General features: G+C 43.2%; 1 protein-coding gene across 3 annotated transcripts in view; it reads left to right on the top strand.

The window, feature by feature from the left end:
• Window positions 1-23,870, top strand: part of LBHD2 (LBH domain containing 2) — a 95,418-nt gene that overhangs the window by 62,038 nt on the left and 9,510 nt on the right. For all 3 annotated transcript variants that reach the window (XM_089522593.1, XM_089522594.1, XM_089522592.1), the window contains 2 exons: window positions 3,431-3,518; window positions 22,566-22,761. In XM_089522593.1, coding sequence (XP_089378719.1) covers window positions 3,432-3,518; window positions 22,566-22,761 — 283 coding nt within the window. In that variant the 5' untranslated portion in view covers window position 3,431. The remainder of the gene's footprint in view (window positions 1-3,430; window positions 3,519-22,565; window positions 22,762-23,870) is intronic.

A 23,870-nucleotide genomic window follows, 5' to 3' on the forward strand; every position in this document is an offset into this window, starting at 1 on the left:
CAGTATATATGGTTAAAATAGGTATGGGGGTGGATGTGGGATGTGAGATGCCAGCTGTTATGGAGGATGCATGTGCAATTGGAGCTCCTATTGAGGTTGTGCGGGGCAAGGGGAGGTATGGCGGTAGGAAAGTGGGTTTGTGTCAAAATGGAAGGAGAGATCAATGCGTAATATCTATCTCCCCTTCCTTCCACTTTCCTAACCAAAAAGGCCTGGGGTTCAGCCCAGTCATACCACAAACCCTGTCTCTGCTCCTATGCAACGCCAGGTCCATAAAGAAAAAGACCCACATCATATATGATCTTCTGCAGGACAAAAATTGTGACCTGGCGTGCATTACTGAGACCTGGCTTGGGCCTGAGGGTGAGGCAGTGTGGGCCCAGGCCCTCCCAGCCGGGTTCTCAGTTAAGGACCAGATCAGGTTAGGTGGACGGGGGGGCGGTGTTGCCTTGGTCCATAAAAACACCTTCTCCTTAACCAGGATCCCAGTCCGGAAAACGGATCACATCGAGTGTATTTACCTGTCCCTGAGGGCTAGTGACAGTCTGGGGATCCTGTTGGTCTACAGGCCACCCCGTGCGCTAACAGACTCCCTGGCCGAGCTCACACAGCTGGTCTCGGAACTGGTGTTGGAGTCCCCAAGACTTCTTGTCTTGGGAGACCTCAACATCCCTTTCGAGGCCAGTGAAGTTCCAACAGGTGCTGCTCGGGAGTTCATGACTACCATGACAGCCATGGGCCTGTCTCAACTAGTCTCAGGGCCTACGCATTGCGCTGGTAATACCCTTGATGTGATCTTTAGTACGGACATGGAGGCTCCGTGGGTAGAGATCTCAAACATCTCTCCCTTGTCATGGACAGATCACTTCTTGGTTGAGGCTCGAATCAAGGCTTCTACCTTAAGCTCCCCCGGGGGTCGCGGACCCATTAGGATGGTCCACCCTCGAAGGCTGATGGAACCCAAAAGGTTCCAAGAAGCCCTAGAGGGGTATACGACTGGTGCTGACGGCGATTCTGTTGATGCCCTGGCTAACATCTAGGATAATAATCTTTCCAGGGCTATACACAGTGTCGCTCCCAAGCGTCCTTACCGGCCTGCTCCCAATAAACAACCTTGGTATACGGAAGACCTCAGAGTAAGGAAGCGGGCTGTGCAACGACTAGAGCGTAACTGGCGAAGACATCAGCGCTTATCTGACAGGACACTCCTTCGCTCTCATTTGAAGGCCTATGGAGTGGCAATAGGTGCAGCTAAGAATTCGTTCTATGCTGCACGTATTGCGTCCGCAGAGTCGCGTCCAGCAGAGCTGTTCAGGGTTGTGAGAGAGCTGACTCAGCTCCCTCCCTCCCTGAGCCCTACTCTGGTACCATCTAAAGCCTGCTGTGACGATTTTAACAACTTCTTTGCGGATAAAATCTCTCAGATTAGGGCTGATCTTGACGCCAGTACTTATGCAGATCCTGTAAGAGAAGCGTCCGAAGCGTCCGTGGCCCCAGTTATACTGGATCACTTTGAGTTTGTTAGTACCGATGAAGTGGACAAGATCCTTCGAAGCGTTAGGAAGACGACGTGCTCTCTTGATCCCTGTCCCTCATGGTTGGCAGCTCAGGGGGGAGATGCGGTGTTGACTATGTTGCACCGCATCGTTAACACATCTCTAAGAGAGGGTCAGTTTCCATCTAAATTGAAAGTGGCAGTGGTTAAACCCTTGCTCAAGAAACCCTCCTTAGACCCCCTGATTCATAACAATTATCGGCCCATCTCGCTGCTACCTTTTTTGGGGAAGGTGATCGAGAGAGCAGTCGCCTTCCAGCTTCAATCGATCTTGGATGACACCGATTTTCTGGACCCATTTCAAACTGGCTTCCGGGCGGGCTATGGAGTTGAGACTGCCATGGTCGCCTTAGTTGATGACCTCCGTCTGAGCATGGACTGGGGAAGCGTGTCCCTGTTAGTGCTCCTGGACATCTCAGCGGCTTTCGATACCATCGACCATGGTATCCTTCTGGAACGCCTGGGGGAGTTGGGTATCGGGGGCACTGCTTTGCAGTGGTTCCGGTCCTACGTCTCGGGTAGATTCCAGATGGTGGAGCTGGGGGACTGTCGCTCCGATAAGAGGGCCCTTACATCTGGTGTCCCTCAGGGAGCGATTTTGTCCCCTATGCTTTTTAACATCTACATGAAACCGCTGGGAGAGATCATCCGGAGACACGGGGCGCGGTGTTATCAGTACGCTGATGACACCCAAATAATTTTCTCTGTGTCTCCGACTGACGCAGTAACTAAGGATGGCATCTCTCCTCTAGATGTCTGCTTGGCGTCGGTAATGGGCTGGATGAGGGAGAACAAAGTCAGTGTGAATCCAGGGAAAACGGAAGTACTGGTGATAGGTCCCTCGGTTCCGGGTGGTGAGATTTGTCAGCCTGTCCTGAATGGGGTCACGCTCCCCTTGAGGGACTCGGTGCGCAGCTTGGGAGTACTCCTTGATTTGTCGCTCCAGCTAACATCTCAGGTGGATGCGACGGTCAGGAGTGCTTGTCATCAGCTTCGGCTGATACGCCAGCTGCACCCCTACCTGGACCGTCGGGACCTTGAAACTGTTGTACATGCTTTGGTAACCTCTCGATTGGATTTCTGCAATGCGCTCTACATGGGGCAACCCTTGTACCAAACCCGGAAGCTTCAACTGGTGCAGAATATCGCAGCCAGACTGGTCGCTGGTAGTTCCAGGACGGACCACATCACACCTATTTTAAAAGATCTCCACTGGCTACCCGTTTGCTTCCGAGCTCAATACAAGGTGTTGGTTTTGACCTATAAAGCCCTAAATGGCTTGGGCCCAGGGTACTTGGAGGACCGTCTCTCCCCATATAATCCGCCCCGCACACTCAGAACATCGGACAAATTTGTTGGAGGTCCCTAAATCCCATTTGGTGAGGACCTCACAGAGGGCTTTTACTATCGTCGCCCCCTCATTGTGGAATAAGCTCCCTGTAGAGCTCCGTTCCTCTGCATCTTTAGTTTCTTTCAAGAAACAATTAAAAACGCATCTATTCCAGCTGGCTTTTTCACCTTAGGTAATAGTGTTTTTTCTCTGCTCCTTGTTCTTTGTTTTTCGACCCCAGACTAGTGCAATATATTGTCCCTTTCTTGCCCCTAGTGAATTGCGATCTGTATAGATTACCGTTCATACCCCTTGTAATGATGTTTTTAAACTTTTATATTGTAATGCTTTTAACTGTATTTTATTATTCTTTGTCTTGTAAGCCGCCTTGATCATGCAATTGGAAAGGCGGGGTAAAAATAAAAACTATTATTATTATTATTATTATTATTATTATTAAAATGTGTTGTTATGAAAGACCTGAACTGGATTAAGTCTTTCCCCAAGCATTCTAGTAAATGGGCACTTTGTTTTAATCTTTGCAGCATGACGGAGGTGATGAACACACGTGAGCCTGTTATGGAGGAATTTACTCTGAGCCAGCCTGAAGAAGAAGGAGGCACTTCCAGCCAGGTAAATGTATATGTAGATCACATACAATGCTACCACTGACCAACATTATTTCCTTGTATGTTTCAACACTTATTTCTTCTGTTAGAGAAAATAAGAGTTAGTATATGTAAAGTTAATTTATATATACAAATTGGTAGTATATATAAACAGGACTCTGTTTTATTTGTCTGCTTACTTATACTGTACTGTGAATTGCACAGATTATGGGTCTGGTGTATGTGTGTGTATTTGTATGTCCTTCCTGTGAAGCCTGAGGCTAAATTCCTTTTAACTTCAGTAAAAACTAACAGTGTTTCATGCAACATGGCACTGGCAGAGCAGTCATGTGCACAATGGTTCGTTTTAGTATCAACCAAGTGGTAAGTTAAAGTTTACATTCAAGATGTAGGCACTGAGCAGGGAACATTTGAGGTGGTCACCCATTATGGCTGCAGTTCATTTGGACAACCATTACGAAGTGATGCTTGATATATTTACAGCATTGTTATTGTCTTAAAATCCTTTCTGATTTATGGCAGTCCTAGGATAAACCTATCATGGGAATTTCTTGGCAAGTTTTGTTCTGAAGGGACTTACTTTTGCTTTCCTCTGAAGATGAAAGAGTGTGAATTTCCCAAGGTCACCCAGTGAGTTTCCATGGCTGAGTGGGGACTCAGATCCTGGTCCTCAGAATTGTAGTCCAATGCTCAAGCCACTATATGGTGGCTCTCTTAAAGAATTGATGAGTCCTCTGAAATTACCTTTTAAATATGCAGGGATGGTTCCTGACAATTTGGAATTGAGAGACAGGAATTCATCTGAAATTAAAACCTCTGTTAAGGAACTCCATGCAAGTATATTGGCTGCAGACAACTTTATTTCAGTCATGATCCACATGTTCCAGGCTCCATTTGAGGAGCTGAAATAGCAAGTCTCAGGAGAACCTTTGTCTCAGATCCTGGAGAACTTTCTAGTCCTGGCTGATGCCTACAGAGTGTTATGGGATATTTCCTATAGCACAGGACACCAACAAGGAAAATACAAAAGTGACAATAAGGATGTAATTCTTCACCAAGTTTCTTTTCAAAGCAAAGAATGAGTAATTTTAGCTGTTTTCTTCTCAGTGCAATATAGTACAACATGCTTACCCCAACTGTAGGCTTGCCATCCGTGAATTTGAGGATCCGCTGATGGCAGCCCCATTGATTTCAATGGCCACATTTGCATGTAGTCCTGGCAAACGTGCCACCATTGATTACTGTGGGACTTGAGGTCCCATGGTTTTTGCCATCTGTGGGGGTGGGTGGATCTGGAATGTAACCCCCGTAGTTAAGAAGAGCCCATTTTATTTGCAAACCATGTAGTTTTCACAATTTGGTCCTTGTTCTGCATAAAATTCACAAGTGGGTGTTATTGTATGGGGGAGGGGTGTACAGAAAACTATTTTCCATGCCGGAAACATCTTTTTTGTTGTTGTTGAAGAAATAATATTGCTTGTGGCTCCTGCTGAAAAATGTTTTTTCTTGTGCAGAAAATATTGTTTTCTATGCAAATTGTATGCAGGAGAATACATTATTTTTGGTGTAGGAAACAGCATTTTCTGTGCTGGAAATAATATTCTTGTTCAGGGATAATTATTTTCTGTGCAGAAAATGCTGTTTTCTGTGCAAAACAACCACACATTAACTTTGCACAAAATAAGTCCAAATTGTGAAGATTCCAGTCAATCCAAGATTATTTTTTTCTATGGGCAATTCAATAGGAGACTTAATGCCAAGCTGCTTAGACAATGTACAATGTGAAATCGGATGGATCATGACACAAAGCCGGACTCCAAGGCTAAACACTGGATCAAAAAGATCACGACACATAATTGCATGTGCATATAAACAGCAAGGCACTAGTGCAGGAATTCAGCAAAGGAAAAACACGAAAGTACGACAATCACTGTATATCACCAATAATGTAGTGGATGTAAGTACAACATACACAAACCAGACAGTCCAACAGAAGGGGCATGGGGAGAAGGAGTGGAAAAGGAGCATGCATGGTGGGCCTCCATGAGTGTGCTTTGCCGTTGTGGCACTGGGCACACCAATGCACTGAACAGGTGGTGTATCACACGTGCAACTCTGTTGTCAGTCACATAGAGTGTCCAGTGGGATGGCAGCTGGGCAACTAGAGGGAGGTAATTGGCAGTCACAGGCAGTGTTTGTGCGATGGTGCTCATTTGTGCTTTGAATGCAAAAAATAATAACCGAGCAATGCGGCTTGATGCCACGTAGCGCAGTCAGCTCATTGGTGTTTGGCCCATTTTTGGAACTGGCTGTGTGGAAAGTAGGAGTTCCACCTGCTTTTGTAAATACCAGTATCAGCCCATTTTTTCCTGCCCATCTGCTCAGCCCCTATCAGTAGATGATAATGATACTGTCAGAACAGATGAAAATGTTCCCCAGAAGGTAATATTTCATGGCAAAATGACACATTACACTTCTTAAAGAGAGCTATATTTATATCCTGCCTTTTCTCCACTGGCCTGAATTCATCTGATACTGTAACTTTTGTAGCTGGATTTTCCAGGTTTTTGTCTGACAGTGTAACTGCAACATGACAATACACGTTATACTGGGTAGTGAGGAAAAGCTGATCTTTCCATTCCCCAACCCAGTTCTGATTGATTATTTTACAATTCTGATTGACTAAGTTCAGAGCCTTCAGAAAAATACCTCCATTGATGCAGAGTATACAAAAGCTGTTTTAAATTCAGATATTTCATATTAGGTATAATGATATTTCTTTTGATGACTTTTATTTGAAATAGTTTGTATATAAATCCAATCTAGTTTGGACTTGTATCTACCCATTATGATAATAAATCACATTGAGAATAAATAAGGCATGTATATGATTTTACTGTGACAGTGTAATGCTCTGCATAGTCTACTGAGACAGCTGTTCTATTGTCTCAAATGACTGCCTGTATGTACAAGTTCAAATTGTTAAATTATTTTGGTTTGGTTTTTGTCAAGGAACAGATGTGGGTGGTAGGAGGTAAAAGGTGTTAAGCATTTGTTAACCCAGACATTGCAGAAGAACTGGGTGATACAAAAGACACACAACAACAAATTATAAGAAATTATTTTTGTTGCCATTTACTGGTAATTATTTTAGAAGTCATACTGGGAAATATCAAGCAGCTTGTTTGTAATGTACGTACCAGAGATGTGGAACTGTGAAGTGTGGGCAGCATGCAGCCCTCTATCCCTTTTTTGTGGCCTTCCTGGTTTTCCTACCCCCACCCAAGTCTCTGGATTCTCTCCCCATTAAATGGGAAGTGTTAAAAGTGCCACCAGTCAATTGTTTGTAATTTTTGTGAGTTTTTTGGGCTAAGTGGCCAGGTTCTAGAAGAGTTTGTTCCTTACGTTTCGCCAGCATCTGTGGCTGGCATTTTCAGAGAACGCTGGCATGGAAGAGAGATATATATACTGTGTGACCCAGGGGTGGGAGTAGTGATTTCCATGTTAATCTGTATATTGTTCTGTTGTTGAATGGCAAGGCTCAGGGTGGGAGGATATGCAAAGAGGATTTGTGTCTGTTTAATTAGAGATCCGTTGTCTGCTGGGAAAACCCCTGACCCTAGGTGGTTTTCATTTGCATTTGCTGAGTCCTTATTTTTCTATTCCTCAGGACTGGTAACCAAACTTTGCTAACTTTAGGGGTTTCTTCTTTCCTGTTGAAGTTGTCCAGGTGCTTGTGGATTTCCCTGTGCAATCTGACCTGATATTTGTTGGCATGGTCCAGACACCCTGAAATCAGCTAAAAAAAACCCTGGAAGACAAAATCAGAAGATTCACAGTCATTTCTGATTTTTTGGCTGAAAATGAGGACACTACTGAATCTCATTTCTGGAGAAAGGCGGGATATAAAGCCAATAAATTAATAAATGCTGTAAGTTTGTAAGGGTGGAAAATTGTCCAGCATACCTATCATAGTTCTCAGCCTATGATTTATATTCATATCTTCTACCTTTAAATGATAAAAAGTGATTATTAATGTTTGCTAAAACAATCAAGAGGCTTTGAGATTTATGTTGGGAGTTTTCAATATTTCCTGGGGGGAGGGCCTTAAATATCCAAGAACCGTTACTCAATATCAGTGTCTACCAGATTTCTGCAACTTACAGGAATGATACAAGCATTCACAACAGTTACATAAAAATTAATTTTGCAGCTTGCTTCTTGCAGAACTCTCATTAAACACCTCTCAGGTGTGGAAGATTCACTTCATACCCCTTCAAACAGAAAAAGGATTTATCATTTTGAGTGTTAAACATACTTTTTAAGTGTGGTTCTGTGCTTATTCTATGGTGCTGAGGCTGGGAATTACTGTCATTGCTACTTAACAGGTGGTCAGACCGACTACACATATTTACACTGGGCTAGGGCCAAAAATGTGCTTGATGCTTTTGAGACATACTGAATGAGGCATCCTGTCTCTGGCAGAGCTGTACAAATGTTTAAAATGATCTGACAAGTGAGAGTAAAAGCAAAAAGTGGAATGTGGAAATTATTAGGCACATTTACCAAATTGGCACCATACAAGGTCATCATCAAGCCAAAACAGAATTCAGCACTGAAATTTGCACTTTCTTGAATTTAGCAATATTGTTCTCCACTACTAAAAAAACCTACAAGTACACTTTAGGAGAAAATGCACAAAAAATTCCACTCAGTACAGAATAGATTGCGCAAAAGTGTGCACAATAGTAAAAGTAACACTCTTGAGCCACAGATTCAGAAACATAGCCTTGTTAGTCTGGAATATCAATATGCAAAGAGATCTTATAGTACATTTGAGACTAAAAGAGGTTGTAGCATAAACTTTTTTAGATTTGGTCTACTTCCTCAGATGCATGGAGAGAGTTGAGTCACATCACTGATTCCGTCTGCAGTGTCATCATCGTCATCATCGTCATATTTATTTTTGTCCCATCTTTCTACCAAGGAGATCAAGGCAGTTTACAATTTAAAAAAGAATAATTAAGTTAGAAACATACAAAAAGTGAACATCATAATGGAATTAAACTACAGTATTCATGGTATTAGAACAATTTGAACTGTTTTTAATTGCTTTTTTCTTTTTATCTTTTAGTTAAAGCAAGATTGTTGGGGAACAGGGGGAAGAGAGGCTTAGGCTTGTGAGCCTGAGCCCATGTATAATCTCCGTCTGTAACTTGCCAGGCACTTGAATATAACTAGGGCTTTACCTGCAAAAAGAAACACCATTTATGACATCTGCTTCTTAAAACTTTTATTTGTGTGGCCAAGACCTGAACTTGCTTATAAGATGTAGACCTGAGTTTTTACCTTTATATTTCTGAGCTGATGGAACTTATCTGTGTAACATGGAATCAATGTAATTAGATAGCTGTCCTTTGTTTACAAAAGACAGTATGGCATAGTGGTTTGAGTGTTGGTCTACAACCCTGGAGATCAGGGTACTATTCTCCCACTCAAGCATAAAAAACCATTGGGTGGCCTTGGGCAAGTCATACTCTCTCAGCCTCAGAGCATGGCAGTGCAAACCCCCTATGAGGAAACTTGCTAAGAAAACTCTATGATAGAGTTGCCATAAGTCCAAAATGACTTGGAGGCACACAAACACCACCCCCTTGGTTTGGTATAGGGTTGCCAGAGTGAAAAATGGAGATGGCTTTTTTTCTTTTAATATGTCTGTAGAAGAGGGAATTTCATCAGATATTGCTTGTAATATAACCAAGTAAGAGTCAGCACCAGCTGAAATTCTACACAACCATTACAGAGACTGAATCGTCTAAATCATCTCCAGATTTATCATCCTGGCCCCCCCACCTGGATATTGTTTGTTTTCTGAAGGTACAGAGCTCAGGACTGCTGTTCTAGAGGATGGAAAGGACTACCCTCTGTAGTCCTTTCTATACTGAGAACAGCAGCTCTCCAGAGTTTCAGACAGAGTCTTTACTAGCCCTACATGGCAGGTAGCAGGACCAGAACTTCAGTGTGTAAGATATGTGCCATAACTCCTCCATCTGCATTTGTCTGACTTCATCTTGGCCTGTCTTTGACTGCCGCAACTTCACTGAAACAGAGTCTGAAAAGCAAATACTGTACTGATCTAAATACAGAACAAATTCATTATGTAGAAAGACTTTGATTTACTTTATTTTAAAAATGTATAAACTTTCCATCTTCCTCAAGGGCTCCCAAGGATGAACATGAAATGCTAGAATGACAAATACATTATATCAGTGGTGATAAAATTACAAGATAAGAGGCATAAAAACAATTGACACAACCGATTGATAAGCAAGTGAAACAATTTTTAAAAGCTTATAATTTCAAAGAGTTTAATTTGGCACTGAAAAGAAAACGAGGGTACTGACTGCATATTCTTTGGGAAAACATGATGTCATGGGAGTACCATGAAGCTGGACAGCCATCATGGTGAAATCTCACATTTTATAAATGTCTAATGTGTTTGACCTACTGATGGGTGTGAGAGAAGAGCCTTCTCTGAAGATCTTAGGGTGCAGCTACATTATATTAATAATGCAGTTTGATACTGCTTTAACTGCCATGGTTCCATCCTGTGAAATCCTAAGATTTGTAGTTTTGTGTGACACAAGCATGCTTTGTCAGAGAAGGCAAAAGAGCTGGTAAAAGTGCAAGTCCCAGGGTTCCATAGAATGGAGTTTCAGAACTTAAAGTGGTGTCAAACTGTATTATTTCTACACTGTAGATAATAGGATTTATTTATATACCGCCCAATCACTGGGAATCCGAGCGGTTTACAACGGAGGGGATAATAGACGGTTTCCTACCCTCAGGCTTACAGTCTAAAAGACACGACACAAAAGGAGAAGGGAATGGTGAGGGGTGGAGGGGATCAAGTCCAGCATTCTTCTCTCCCTCTGAGGCCTGGACCAAGGCAGATGGACCAGAGGGAGGGCTCTTCTTCTTCAGGCTAGCCCTGGTGGAGCTGGGCCAGCCTAATTTTCTCCCTAAAGATGGTGGCTGGAGGGAGGGCTTGTCTTCTTCCAGGCAGGCCTGTTGGAGCTAGCCTGCCTCTCTCTCCCTCAAGATGGTGGCTGAAGGGAGGGCTTATCTTCTTCCAGGCAGGCCTGGTGGAGCTAGCCTGCCTCTCTCTCCCTCAAGATGGTGGCTGAAGGGAGGGCTTGTCTTCTTCCAGGCAGGCCTGGTGGAGCTAGCCTGCCTCTCTCTCCCTCAAGATGGTGGCTGAAGGGAGGGCTTGTCTTCTTCCAGGCAGGCCTGGTGGAGCTAGCCTGCCTCTCTCTCCCTCAAGATGGTGCTGAAGGGAGGGCTCTTCTTCTTCCAGGCACCCTTAGACACATGTTTAGGGGAATTGTGGAGCAATCCTCAAAAATCTTCTGTTCTTGTTCTTGCTGCTGCTGCTGCCGTCAAAAAATTATTCCTAATATTGAGATGGAATCTCTTTTGTTTTGTAGTTTGAACCGTTGCTCTGTTCCCTAGTCTCTGGAGCATCAGAAAACAAGCTTGCTCCATCCTTAATGTGACATCCCTTCGAATATTTAAACATGGGTATCATGTCCAGTGGCATCACTAGCTAGGGTGTAACCAGGTGTGGAGAATTTCCCACAGGAAGGGTGCATGATTGCCCCTCCTGCTGCTCCATCATTGGGCATCATTGGACCCTGCGACGGAGCAGCAGGGAAGGGTGCACATTCACCCTCCTGCACCAAATGGGAAGGAGGGCCCAACCAGATGACACCTCTTCTCTGAGGTGTCTCCTAATGAGGTTTGAACCCTCTGCACTCCCCCAGTGAAGCCACTCACTACCTCTTAAACATCCCTTCCCTACTGAGTTCTCAAGTCTCTTTTCATAGGCCATGGTTTCCAGCCCTTTCACCATTTTAGTCACCCTCCTCTGGACACAATCCAGCTTGTCAACATTCCTATTGAATTGCCCAGAACTAGACACAGTATTCCAGGTGAGGTCTGACCAAAGCAGAATTGAATGCACGATTATCTCCCTTGACACTACACTTCCATTGGGGCAGCCTAGGATAATAATTGTCTTTTTTAGCTCCTGGATCACACTGTTGATTCATGTTCAGCTTGTGGTCTACTAAAACTCCCAGGTCTCTTTCATATGTACAGTTGTCAAGCCAAGTGCCACACATCCTATATATTGGCCTTTCAATTTTTTAATCTGCCTAAGTGTAGGCAGAAAGTGTAGCATTTCTCCCTGTTGAAATTCATTTTGTTAATTTTGGCCCAACTCTCTAAGCTGATACAATCATTTTGAATGCTGATCCTGCCCTCTGGGGTATCCCAGAGTCCCACTCAAGGGAACAGTCGCTGCTAAGCCTCGGAGGAGGCGTGTGGTCGTAGTGGGGGACTCCTTGCTGAGGGGTACAGAAGCAGTGATTTGTAGGCCTGACAAGATGTCTCAAGAGGTGTGTTGTCTCCCAGGGGCAAAGATCCGTGATGTGACAGAGAGGCTGACAAGACTGGTCAAGCCTACTGACCAATACCTCTTCCTTTTGGTCCACGTGGGAACTAATGATACTGCAAGACACAGCCTTCAGAACATCAGAAGGGATTATGAGGCTCTTGGTAGGAAGCTGAAAGAAATGGATGCACAAGTTGTCATCTCATCTCTTCTGTCACTTGAAGGGCATGGTCCAGGAAGGGAGAGGAAAATAGCAGATGTAAACAACTGGCTCTGCAGATGGTGCCACGAGAACTATTTGGATTGCTTGATCATCGGCTGCAGTTCCATGAGGAGGGACTTCTGGCAAGGGATGGGTTGCATCTCACACTAGTTGGCAGAAATGTTTTTGCCAACAGTCTCAAGAATTTGATCAGGAGGGCTTTAAACTGAGTTTCGTGGGGAAGGGAGACAATATTAAGGAAGGCAAAAGGGTTGGAGAAAATAGTCAAACTGACATAGAGGAAACAAGAAAAAAAGTACAAGGACCCAACAGTGGAAGGCAAAAAAACTTGCACAAGCAGCAAGTAAATGGGACCCATGGTCTGCGATGTCTCTGCACTAATACACAGAGCATGGGAAATAAGCAAGATGAACTCGAACTTCTAGTACAACAAAGCAAATATGATATAATAGGCATCACTGAAACCTGGTGGGATGAGTCTCATAATTGGAATGTAGAAATAGAGGGGTATAACCTTTTAAAGAGAAAAAGGCCAAACAGGAAAGGAGGAGGAATAGCACTATATGCAGGGACGTAGTTCTTGGGGTCCGGACCCCCCCTTCCATTAGAAAAATGAATGGTGTGTGCTGCTGCACCGCCGCACTCAAGCCCCATTATAATGGTGGCATTTAGTCTGGACCCCCCCTTCCTAAAATCCTAGCTACGTCCCTGCTATATGTCAGAGATATTTACACCAGTGAAGAGATCCAGGACATCAATACTGACAGCCAGGTGGAAAGCATCTGGATAAAAATTAAAGGGGAGGGAAACAACAAGGATGTTACGGTGGGAGTCTACTACAGACCCCCAAGTCAGACTGAGGAATTGGATGATATCATTCTAGAACAGATGACCACACAGTCAGAAAAGAGAGATGTAGTAGTGATGGGCAACTTCAACTATCCTGATATTTGCTGGAAATCAAACTCAGCAAAATCCTCAAGGTCTAGCAAATTCCTCACTTGCCTGGAAGACAATTTCATTGTCCAAAAGGTGGAAGAGGCAACAAGGGGTTCAGCTATTTTAGATCTGATCCTAACCAACAAGGATGACTTGGTTAATGGGGTGCTAGTGGTGGGATCCTAAGGTGGAAATGACCATGTTCTCCAGGAGTTTGTTAGACAATGGAAAGGAGAAGCCAGGCATAGTCAGACATGCATTCTAGAGTTTAGGAGAGCGGATTTCAGTAAACTTAGAGAAGTATTGAGGGTGATCCCGTTTTCAGAAATACTAAAAGAGAAGGGAGTTCAGGACGGATGGGAGTTTCTCAAAAGGGAGATACTGAAGGCACAATTTCAAACAGTTCCAGTGAGAAAGAAAATTGGGAGATGTCTCAAGAAACCAGGATGGATGACTAAGGAACTTTCAACTGAGCTAAGTTTTAAACGGAACATGTATAAGAAATGGAAAAAGGGGGAAATCACGAAAAAGGAATTAAAGAAATAGCAGGCATGTGTAGAGGTAAAGTCAGAAAAGCTAAAGAGAAAAATGAACTCAGGCTTGCTAGAGAGGTTAAAAAGAATAAAAAGGGATTTTTTGGATATGTCTGCAGCAAAAGGAAGAAGAAGGAAATAGTAGGGCCACTACGTGGAGATGATGGCAAAATGCTAACGGGACAGAGAAAAGGCAAGGGGTGCTCAACCTGAGGAAAATGGAGCAGAAGACAGATTAGGGGAATTTCAGTACAGAATAAGTAAAGAGATAGTAGAGGAATACCTTGTTAATCTAAATGAATTTAAGTCTCCAGGACCAGATGAACTACATCCAAGGGTATTAAAAGAACTGGCAAATGTAATATCAGAGCCATTGGCAATCATATTTGAAAACTAATGGAAAACAGGAGAAATCCCAGCAGACTGGAGGAGGGCAAATGTTGTCCCCATCTTCAAAAAGGGGGAAAAAAGAGGATCCCAACAATTACCGTCCAGTTTGTCTGACATCTACACCAGGAAAGATTCTAGAGCAGATCATTAAAAAGAGAGTCTGTGAACATCTAGAAAGCAATGCCATAATCACAAAAAGTCAACATGGGTTTCAGAGAAACATGTCATGCCAGACAAATCTAATCTCTGTTTTTGATAAAATTACCAGCTTGGTAGATGAAGGGAATGCTGTGGATATAGTATATCATGATTTCAGTAAGGCCTTTGACAAGGTTTCCCATGACATTCTTGCAAACAAGCTTGTAAAATGTGGGCTAGACAAGGCAACTGTTAAATGGATTTGTAACTGGTTGACTGGCCAAACGCAAAGGGTGCTCAACAATGGCTCCTTTTCACCCTGGAGGGAAGTGACCAGTGGAGTCCCACAGGGCTCTGTCCTGGGCCCAGTGTTATTCAACATCTTTATCAATGACCTGGATGACAGAATTGGGAGCATACTTATCAAATTTGCAGATGACACCAAATTAGGAGGAATAGCTAATACCCCAGAGGACAGGATCAAAATTCAAAATGATTTGAATAGACTAGAAAGCTGGGCCAAAGCTAGCAAAATGAAATTCAACACGGAGAAATGTAAGGTATTGCACTTAGGGTGGAAAAATAAAATGCACAAATATAGGATTGGGGACACCTGGCTGAATGAAACTACGTGTGAAAGGGATCTAGGAGTCCAAGTAGACCACAAGTTGAACATGAGTGAATAGTGTGATGCGGCAGCTAAAAAGGCCAATGCAATTTTAGGCTGCATCAATAGAAGTATAGTGTCTAGATCAAGAGAAGTAATAGTGCCACTGTATTCGGCTTTGATCAGGCCCCACCTGGAATACTGTGTCCAGTTCTGGGTGCCACAATTCAGAAAGGACATTGAGAAAGTGGAGCGTGTCCAAAGGAGGGTGACTAAAATGGTGAAGGGTCTGGAAACCATGTCCTATGAGGAACGACTTAGGGAGCTGGGGATGTTTAGCTTGGAGAAAAGAAGGTTAAGAGGTGATATGATAGCCCTGTTTAAATATTTGAAGGGATGTCATGTTGAGGAGGGAGCAAGCTTATTTTCTGCTGCTCCAGAGAACAGAACCGAGAACAATGGATGCAAGCTACAGGAAAAGAGATTCCACCTCAACATTAGGAGGAACTTCCTGACAGTAAGGGCTGTTCGACAGTGGAACGCACTCACTTGGAGGGTAGTGGAGTCTCCTTTCTTGGAGGTCTTTAAGCAGAGGCTGGATGGCCATCTGTCGGGGATGCTTTGATTTGGATTTCCTGCATGGCAGGGGGTTGGACTGGATGGCCCTAGTGGTCTCTTCCAACTCTACGATGCTATGATTCTATGATCTATCTCCTAATTTGGTGTCATCTGCAAATTTGATATGCATACTTTCTATCCATGTCATGATAAAGATGTTGAATAGCAGTAGGTCCAGGAGAGAACCTTGTCGCACCCAGTAGTCACTTCTTTCCAGGAGGATCCATTGTTGAGTGTTCTTTGGATTCAGTCTACCAACCACAGTCACATTGTCTAGCCCACATTTTTACTAACTTTTGTGCAAGAAAAAGAATTTTACAATAAAATTTTGAACTTAGAAATTGTAATTATAAAAAATTCTGGGGACTCTCTTTTCTCCTCCCACTGAGCTTCACCCCACTCCTACCATCTCTTCAAGCATTTTAAAGGGAAACAGATGAATGCCACAGCCTGTTTCTGCCAAAAGGTAGGTGTTTGAGGAACAATGGTGTCACCCCCACTTAGGGTGTCACCTAGTGTAGTCTGAACCTACCTCACCCCCCTAGTGATGCCACTGACTCAAAACAGGCTCTTGCTCTGTCCATTAATTTACCCTGGCCTCCATCCACTCAGCAGGTATTATTCCACTGCCAGCTCTTGATGTGTGCAGTATCCTTGGCTCTCCAATTCTTCTCCCAACTCTCTCTATATTTTTAAAACCCTTGCCTTCCTCTTCTTTCCCCCTCCCTGTCTGCCTGTGTAAAAATAAATTAGAATAAAACAAAAACATAAAGCAATAAATACAGAATAAATTTACTTTGCAAGTTCTTTGGGGCATGGACTCCCCACCCCATGCCTTCTCTTAACTCCAGAAAGCATCAGGTACTCTTTCTGGCACAATAGAATTCTAACCCCTTGTGCATTAAAACTTTCCATTTAAGAAATACTATCTGAAAGGCCTAAATACCCTAAAGCCACCAGTTCCTGTCTGATCTTGGAAGCTAAGCAAACTCAGCCCTAGTTAGTACTTGGATGGCAGGCCACCAGCAAATACTGGGTGCTCTAGGCTACATTTCAGAGGAAGGAACTGGCAAAAGTACCTCTGAGTATTCCTTGCCTAAGAAAACTCTATGAAATTCATGCAGTTGCTAGAAGTCAACAGACAACTTGAAGGCATGTACTCACATACACACATCCTTACTGAAACACCTCTTCACAGTAACTGTAATGCATTAAGCTTATCACATGGCACTTGGAGGAATAGGAACGGAAGGGAACAGAATGGGGGGGAAATGTCTGTTACCGCACTGGAGAATGCCACCAATGTTGCTGGAAGTCCCCAAGCCGTTCCCTAGCCATTCCAAGGTAACTGATTTTGAAGAATGGTTGAAAATAGTCCTTCAGAATCGGTTGCCAGGAATGGCTGGAGAATAGCTTGGGGACTCTTGGCAGCATCGGCAGCATTCTCTTCTACAGTAACACACAATTTCCCCCCGTTCCATTCCCATTCCTCTAAGTGCTATGCGATAAGCTTATATGGCAAACCTATGTTAGGGTTTTCTTGGCAATATTTTTTTCAGAGGAGGTTTGCGAGTGCAGGCTTGAAAAGGATGTTAAAAGCAGAAAAGAGTAAGGAGACAAGTCCCACATGCTCTAAAATGGTCAACTTGTTTATTCCTATTGAAGTAGTCCAACGTGTTTCAGCCTGTATGAGAAAAGGCCTTCTTCAGGGGCTAAAAACAAACGCAAATAAAATATAGGCATAGAAAGACAACACAACACTAAATTAACTACCGTATGTATCCAACTATAAGTCAACCTCATGTGTAACTTGAGGACAGGTTTTGGTGCCAGAATTTTGGATTTTGATATGACCCATGGATAAGTCAGGGGTAAAACCTAGAGGCATGTAAAAACAGAGTGAAAGGATGAAGCAAAGGAAATCAATACCAAAGAACTTACAAAATTCCAGCAGGTATAACTGTACTCAAACTAACAGCTGGATGGATGAGAAAGTAGAGAGGCCAGTGCTTTCAGGACAGATTACACTCTTGTCTTTCGTGAGGGAATGGTTCCTTTTCCAGTAAGAGTCAAAGTTCAGGACTTACATTGACCCATGGACAAGTAAATAAAAATGACCCAAAAACCTGAGTTGATTGAAATTTCTAGACTTATACAGTATATCCCATAAAATCAGAAAGGAATACAATATTTTTCATATCCAAAACATAATACACTTCAGCAGAAATCACTGGAGTTACAAACACTCTCCAAAACACAGGACGATTAAGTATTAAAAGAACAAAGTCTACAGTATTTCGTTATATATACATTTTCAGATAGTCCTCAAAAACAAAGACCCAGTTATATGTTGGCTCTCCTCTGTGTCCTGCAACCAAAACAAACAAAAACCAGATCCAAATAGAGGTGCTAATATACAGCACCATCTGAGGTGCTTGGCCTCAACAACAGCTCACAGCAGAGTTCAGATGCCCAACCCAGTATGGAGTATTTGGCAATAATGCACTGACCAACCTGAAATAAGGCACAGATATAGTTGACTTCTTCCAAAGTCCTTGGAGGGTTTCATCTTCCTGTTGCAAAATATATGCAAAATATTTACAACAAAAGCTCTTCACTTCTGTCAACATATACTGTCTGTTATAATCCACTTCTCCAATAAAGACACTCTCCAACACACAAACTCCTCTCTTCAACCCACACCTGTCCTGAATTCCAAAGCCTTTATATAATAATAATATAGTTTATTTGTATCCCGCTTTTCCAAAACCTGATCACAGTGGTGATACCATTAGGGTTGACACCTGGTGTTTCTTAACATTTACAGCCATAGAAATAATTTTACCACTTCTTAAAGGGACCCAATATTATATGTATCAGTCCCATGGACAGCTGCTGCTATCTATCAAGGAAATTACTTACCCCATTCATGACATTATATTATGACCATGTACATTCATACATTATATTATCATTATTCCATTATTTTTGTTGTTAACTGCCCTTCAGTCAACTTTGACTCATGGTGACCCTTTGGATGAAACATTGCCAAGTCTTCCTTATCCTTTCTGCTCAGCTCCTGTAGGTTCAGGCCTGTGTCCTCCCTGATCGAGTCTAAACATCTGGCCTGAGGCCTTCCACTATTGCTTTCCAATTTTCCTCTTTTATAATGACTCATGCCTTCTCATGTTGTCTCCAAAGTAGAACAGCCTTAATTTAGGGCCCAAACAGACAGGCCAAAATAAAGCTGCTTTGGGTCATTTGGAGGAATGCTGTTTAAATGATGCATGTGTCCTAAGAGGCCGGAAGCCGCGCCAAAGCCATGCTCCAGTCTGATACACAGTGCTCTGTTTCCTGCTTTCCTCATGCATAACAATGGGTCCGAACAGTCAGCTGCTTCGGGCCACTTTGGATGTATGCTGTTTAAATGCTCCTAAGAGGCCGGAAGCCATGCCAAGCCACGCTCCAGTCCTAAGGACTAGAGTACAGCTTTGGTGCAGCTTCTGGCCTCTTAAGCTGCATGTGAATTTAAACAGCATACCTCCAAAGTGACCTGAAGCAGCTTTACTTTGGCCTGTCTGTTCAGGCCCTTTGTCATCTGGCCTTCCAGGAGTTCAGGCTTGATCTGTTCTAAGACCCATTTGTTTGGCTTTTTGGCCAACCATGGTTTCCTCAGCACTCTTCTTCAGCATCACACCTCTAATGACTTGACTTTCCTTCTGTCCACTTTCATCACCGTCCAGCTCTCACATCTGTACATGATGACTGTGTTGCTTTTAAATTAAAGATTGTACAGCTATTTCAAAAGGAATAAACAGTTGGCCATCTTAGAGTATGTGGAGCTTGTCTCTTTACTGCTTTCATCTACATGGGAACACACAAACCTGATCTGATACTGGAAGCATTTCTACCAAAAGATATCTGGAAAACCTGATGTTTTTTTCTTAAAAAAACAACAACCACAAAACTTCCAGTTGTAAGATCACTGCATTCTCTAGAATATATTTGTCAATTGAACTTAGTAAGTGACACTGTGCTGTGGGTTGGGATTGTCTCCCATTTTCACAGCAGGTTATTAAATATTGGATTTTTTGCATTGCACAATATTATTCATCAGAATGATGAGGCGTAAATAACAACATGTCATGGCAAATCACTTCCTCCCAAAGAAACCATGAATAAACCTCAGCCTTGCAATTCCAGTGAAACACAAAGATTTGGAGATGAAGGTTTTGATTTAGCACCACAAATGCTGTCTTTTGTTTTCAGAAATGGACTGTTAATCCATTTTTCTCTTTTCAGTTGCCTCCATAGCAACCATGTCTGGGTGGCAACAACTTTAGCAAGAAGGCCATGTTAAGGAGGCAAAGGGGGCAAGCAAGTTCACACTATATCCATATATGGTGCTTTCAAACCCAGTTTACTGTTTATTGTAAAACCTTGAGTTCTCCAAGTCATATGTAAAACAAGGATTGCCTTGCTTCCTTGTAAAAAGGGGGGAGGATCAAACACACACACACACTTTGTTAATTTTGAAAATAATAACATTTTTAAATTGCTTTTAATTTTCTTGATACTTTAATTCTGTTTTTACTATTACATTACTACGTAGCAGAGCTGGCAAAATGTCCAATGCACGTTGTGTACCAATGCATATCACACACCAATGCACATCGTGCACTGATGTGCATTGTGCATTGGCCAGTCTTGCTGATGTCCAAGTATGCATCTTTGTAATTTACTAACAAGGTTTCTTAGTACCTCTGCTACTTAGCTTTGCTGTTGCCAGCTGCCCTCAAGTCAACCTCAACTCATGGCGATCCTGTAGATATGGCATCTCCAAGCCCCCTCTTCTCCACTGTTCTTCTCAGGTCATGTAGATTCAGGGCTGTGACCTCCCTGATTGAGTCTATCCATCTGGTGTGCAGTCTTCCTCTCTTTTTGCTGCCTTTTACCCTTCCTAGTATTATTATATTTTCCAGTGAGTCATGCCTTCTCATGATGTGACCAAAGTATGACAGTCTTAATTTAATCATCTTGGCCCGTTACAGACGGGCCATATAGTATGCGCAGAGCGCGTACTAGGGTTAGGAAGGGGCGGTGCTTCCACACACCCCTAACCCTAGTGCGCGCTCTGCGCGCACAAAATGGCAGCGGCCATTCCACACGGCCGCCGCCATGACGATGTCACGACCACGCCTCCTCTATACGGGGCGGCGCGGACGTGGCGTCGTCGCTCTGCGCCAGGGCGCTTAGTGCGCCCTTAGCGCGGAGCAGGAAGGAGCTCTGTTTCGGAGCTCCTTCCTGGTTTGCGCCGCTGGGCTCAGCCTTCACATGGCTGCGCCCAGTGGCGCAAAGGAGAAAGAGGCCAAGCGGACCCTTTCTCCTCCTCCCCGCCGCCATGGGGTGTCCTTGGGGCTTGAAGCCCCAAGGACACCCCTTTCCAGGCTGTGGGGAAGCGGCCTTTTGCCGCTTCCCCGCAGCCCAGAAAGCGGCGGATCGGGGCCTCAGCGGCTGCCGCTCTGGACACTGAGGCCCCGATACCCCGGGGAAAGGGGCGGGTGCAGACCGCCCCAAACGGGCGGTCTGTAACCCGCCCTTGGCTTCCAGAGAGAGTTCTGGCTTGATCTGTTGAAGGACCCATTTGTTTGTCTTTTTGGCTGTCTTCAATATCCTCAGCACTTTTCCCAAGGACATCTCAAGTGAATTGATTTTCTTTTTATCTGCTTTTTTCACTGTCCAGCTCTCACATCTGTACACGGCGATGGGAAATACAAATGGATTAGATGATTCTAACATAAAGTTACATTAAGTAAAAGGTGATATAGGATTCCAGTGATCTGTTTTAATTTTTGTAGTTTAAAAGTACAGGAATATTAACCTTTCTTAGGACCAGCTAATATACCATAAAAATTATACAGGTTTTCAAAGTGCTTCATCAGGGCAGGTGTCACAAAAAACAGCAGATGGGAGAAGAAAAAGAAAACTCCCGATACAGTCAGCCCTCTTTATCCAAGGATTCTTTATCCACTGATTCATCTACCTATGGCTTGAAAACATTCTCAAAAAACATAAATTCCAAAAAGCAGACCTTAAATTTGCCATTTTATATAAGGGACACCACTTTACTATACCATTGTATTTAATGGAACTTGAGCATCTATGGATTTTGGTATCTACAGGAGTGATGGTACCAAACCACAGATACCAAGGTCCCACAGTATTATGACCTTAAGATCTGCAGTTAGGTGGTGTCTGCATGAGCCAGAATACTCTAGGAGCAGCCTGGAATATTCCAGCCCCAGAGCTGCCTTGACATCCTCCACTACCTGACACTGCAGAGCAACATTGGGCAGCTGTTCACAGACATGTCAAGGTGTTCTGCCTGTTGCTAGTCGCTCCCCCGAGGTCTAATACAAGTCACCCAGCTTCACACACATGGCATAAACATAACTAGAAAGCACCTTGTTTTGACTTTAGAGAGCACAACCCATGCCAGTGGAGGTGGCGGGCAGTTGGATTCTGACATCTGGAGAGTCGCTCTCACTTTGCCTTCAGCTTCCTTCCCTTTGCCTTCAGGCAGAAAGGCAAATATTGCCACAGTCCCAAATCTACTTGCAATACTGGAGAAGCTGAGGTGCAATTCTGATCACGCACTATGAAACTAAACAACTCTTTAATTTTACATATGGTTAGACCAGCCATATAGTGCTGTTGGTGGTGGTGGTTGTGGTCTATATAAGCCCCAATCCACACATTTGAAACCAGTCAGAAGAACCTTGAATCTGACTCATGTTTACTTCTTCCTGGGCTGGCAACTGTCTGATCTCTCCTCCATTCCAGTGAACCCTGGCTCTGACAACTAATGTACAGGCAATTTAGGTATGTCAGAACTGGCATTTTTTTCTGCTACTTCTGACTTTTAACTCCCTCCCTCTCTGCCACTGTGCCCACAACCATGCCAGTCTTGCTGCCGCTTCCATCACTGCCACCACTAGAGTAACTACACCAGCAAAGCTAACAGTATTCCAGACTTACGTAACTTTTTATTATTTTGAACCCTGATTTTTTAAAGCAATATTAGATATTTATTTTTATTTACTTTTTAAAAAAGAAATATTGAAAATAACAAATAAATGTCATGTTAGGCTTTTCCAGAAGCACATGAGAAGTACCCCAAGCTGTCAAAAAGATTGCCGTCCATTGTGGTGGAGCCATCTGAGATGGGAGATGTTGAAAGTGGAGAGCTGCGTTGGCCACCAGATGATCTGAAATCGATGGAGGATAAGAAGGCTCTGGCTGCTCAGAGAGCTTGTGCTCAGCAGCAGCAAATGGATCTTGAAAGTATGTATGATTAATCTGTGCTGGGGGAGGGAACTGCATCTTCAAAACATTGATGCATTCACTATTTTTGTAATATGTTCCAAAAATGATAGGACTTGGTGCATCTTCACTGAAGCTATCTTAAGTGTCACAATAAACCATGGCAATAGCAGTACATTTATCTTCCTTTGGGCTTATGCATAAGGCCATACAGAGTTCATATATTTCTGCTTATCCCTCATGATTTACTAACCTCACTGTTTTGCAACACATGTTAAATTTTGTAAACCTTGGTTTTGAGTTTGTTTTAAAGATCAAATTGCTATAACATTCATCTGATCATAAGACTATGGTCTGTTTAACATTTAAACAAACCATAATTGAGACTAGCCAAAGTTTGTCATGCTCAAGATGTAGGAAGTTGGACCTGATGATCCATAGGGCCCCTTGAACTCGTAATTCTATGACAAATTAATGCTAACAAAAATACAAAAAATGAGGCAATACCTTCCTACTTTCTTCTGGGTGTGCTGGGTGGAGGAGAAAGAAGGGGACAAATGTATCTAGAATAAAGTTTGACTCATTCCAATAATGATCAAACATAATTTATTGTGATACACAGTGCTCTGTTTCCTGCTTTCCTCATGCATAACAATGGGCCCGAACAGTCAGGCCAAAATAAAGCTGCTTTGGGCCACGTTGTATGCTGTTTAAATGCTCCTAAGAGACCGGAAGCCATGCCAAGCCACGCTCCAATCCTAAGGACTAGAGTACAGCTTTGGTGCAGCTTCTGGCCTCTTAAGATGCGTGCATTATTTAAACAGCATACCTCCAAAGTGATCCGAAGCAGCTTTATTTTGGCATTGTCTGTTTGCGCCCAATGTTAACATTAAAAATATGTTCTTCTTTTGGAACTCTTTCACACTATACAATTAATAGCACATTTTAACTGCCATGGCAACATCCTATGGACTCCTTAGATTTGCAGTTGAGGGACTGGCATTTAAAATTCTCGATCAGAGAAATAGTTCATCACCAAAGTATGTCTCTGCTAGAAAGCATCATTTTCAGAGAATTCTGTCTGCAGGAGAAAAGTGTGGAGCTATTTAGCAATCTTTCCTCAACAGACA

Source organism: Sceloporus occidentalis, unplaced genomic scaffold (assembly GCF_023333645.1).
Source record: "Sceloporus occidentalis isolate IW3139 unplaced genomic scaffold, rSceOcc1.0.p SCAF_4, whole genome shotgun sequence".
In the NCBI taxonomy this organism is placed as follows: Eukaryota; Metazoa; Chordata; class Lepidosauria; order Squamata; family Phrynosomatidae; genus Sceloporus; species Sceloporus occidentalis.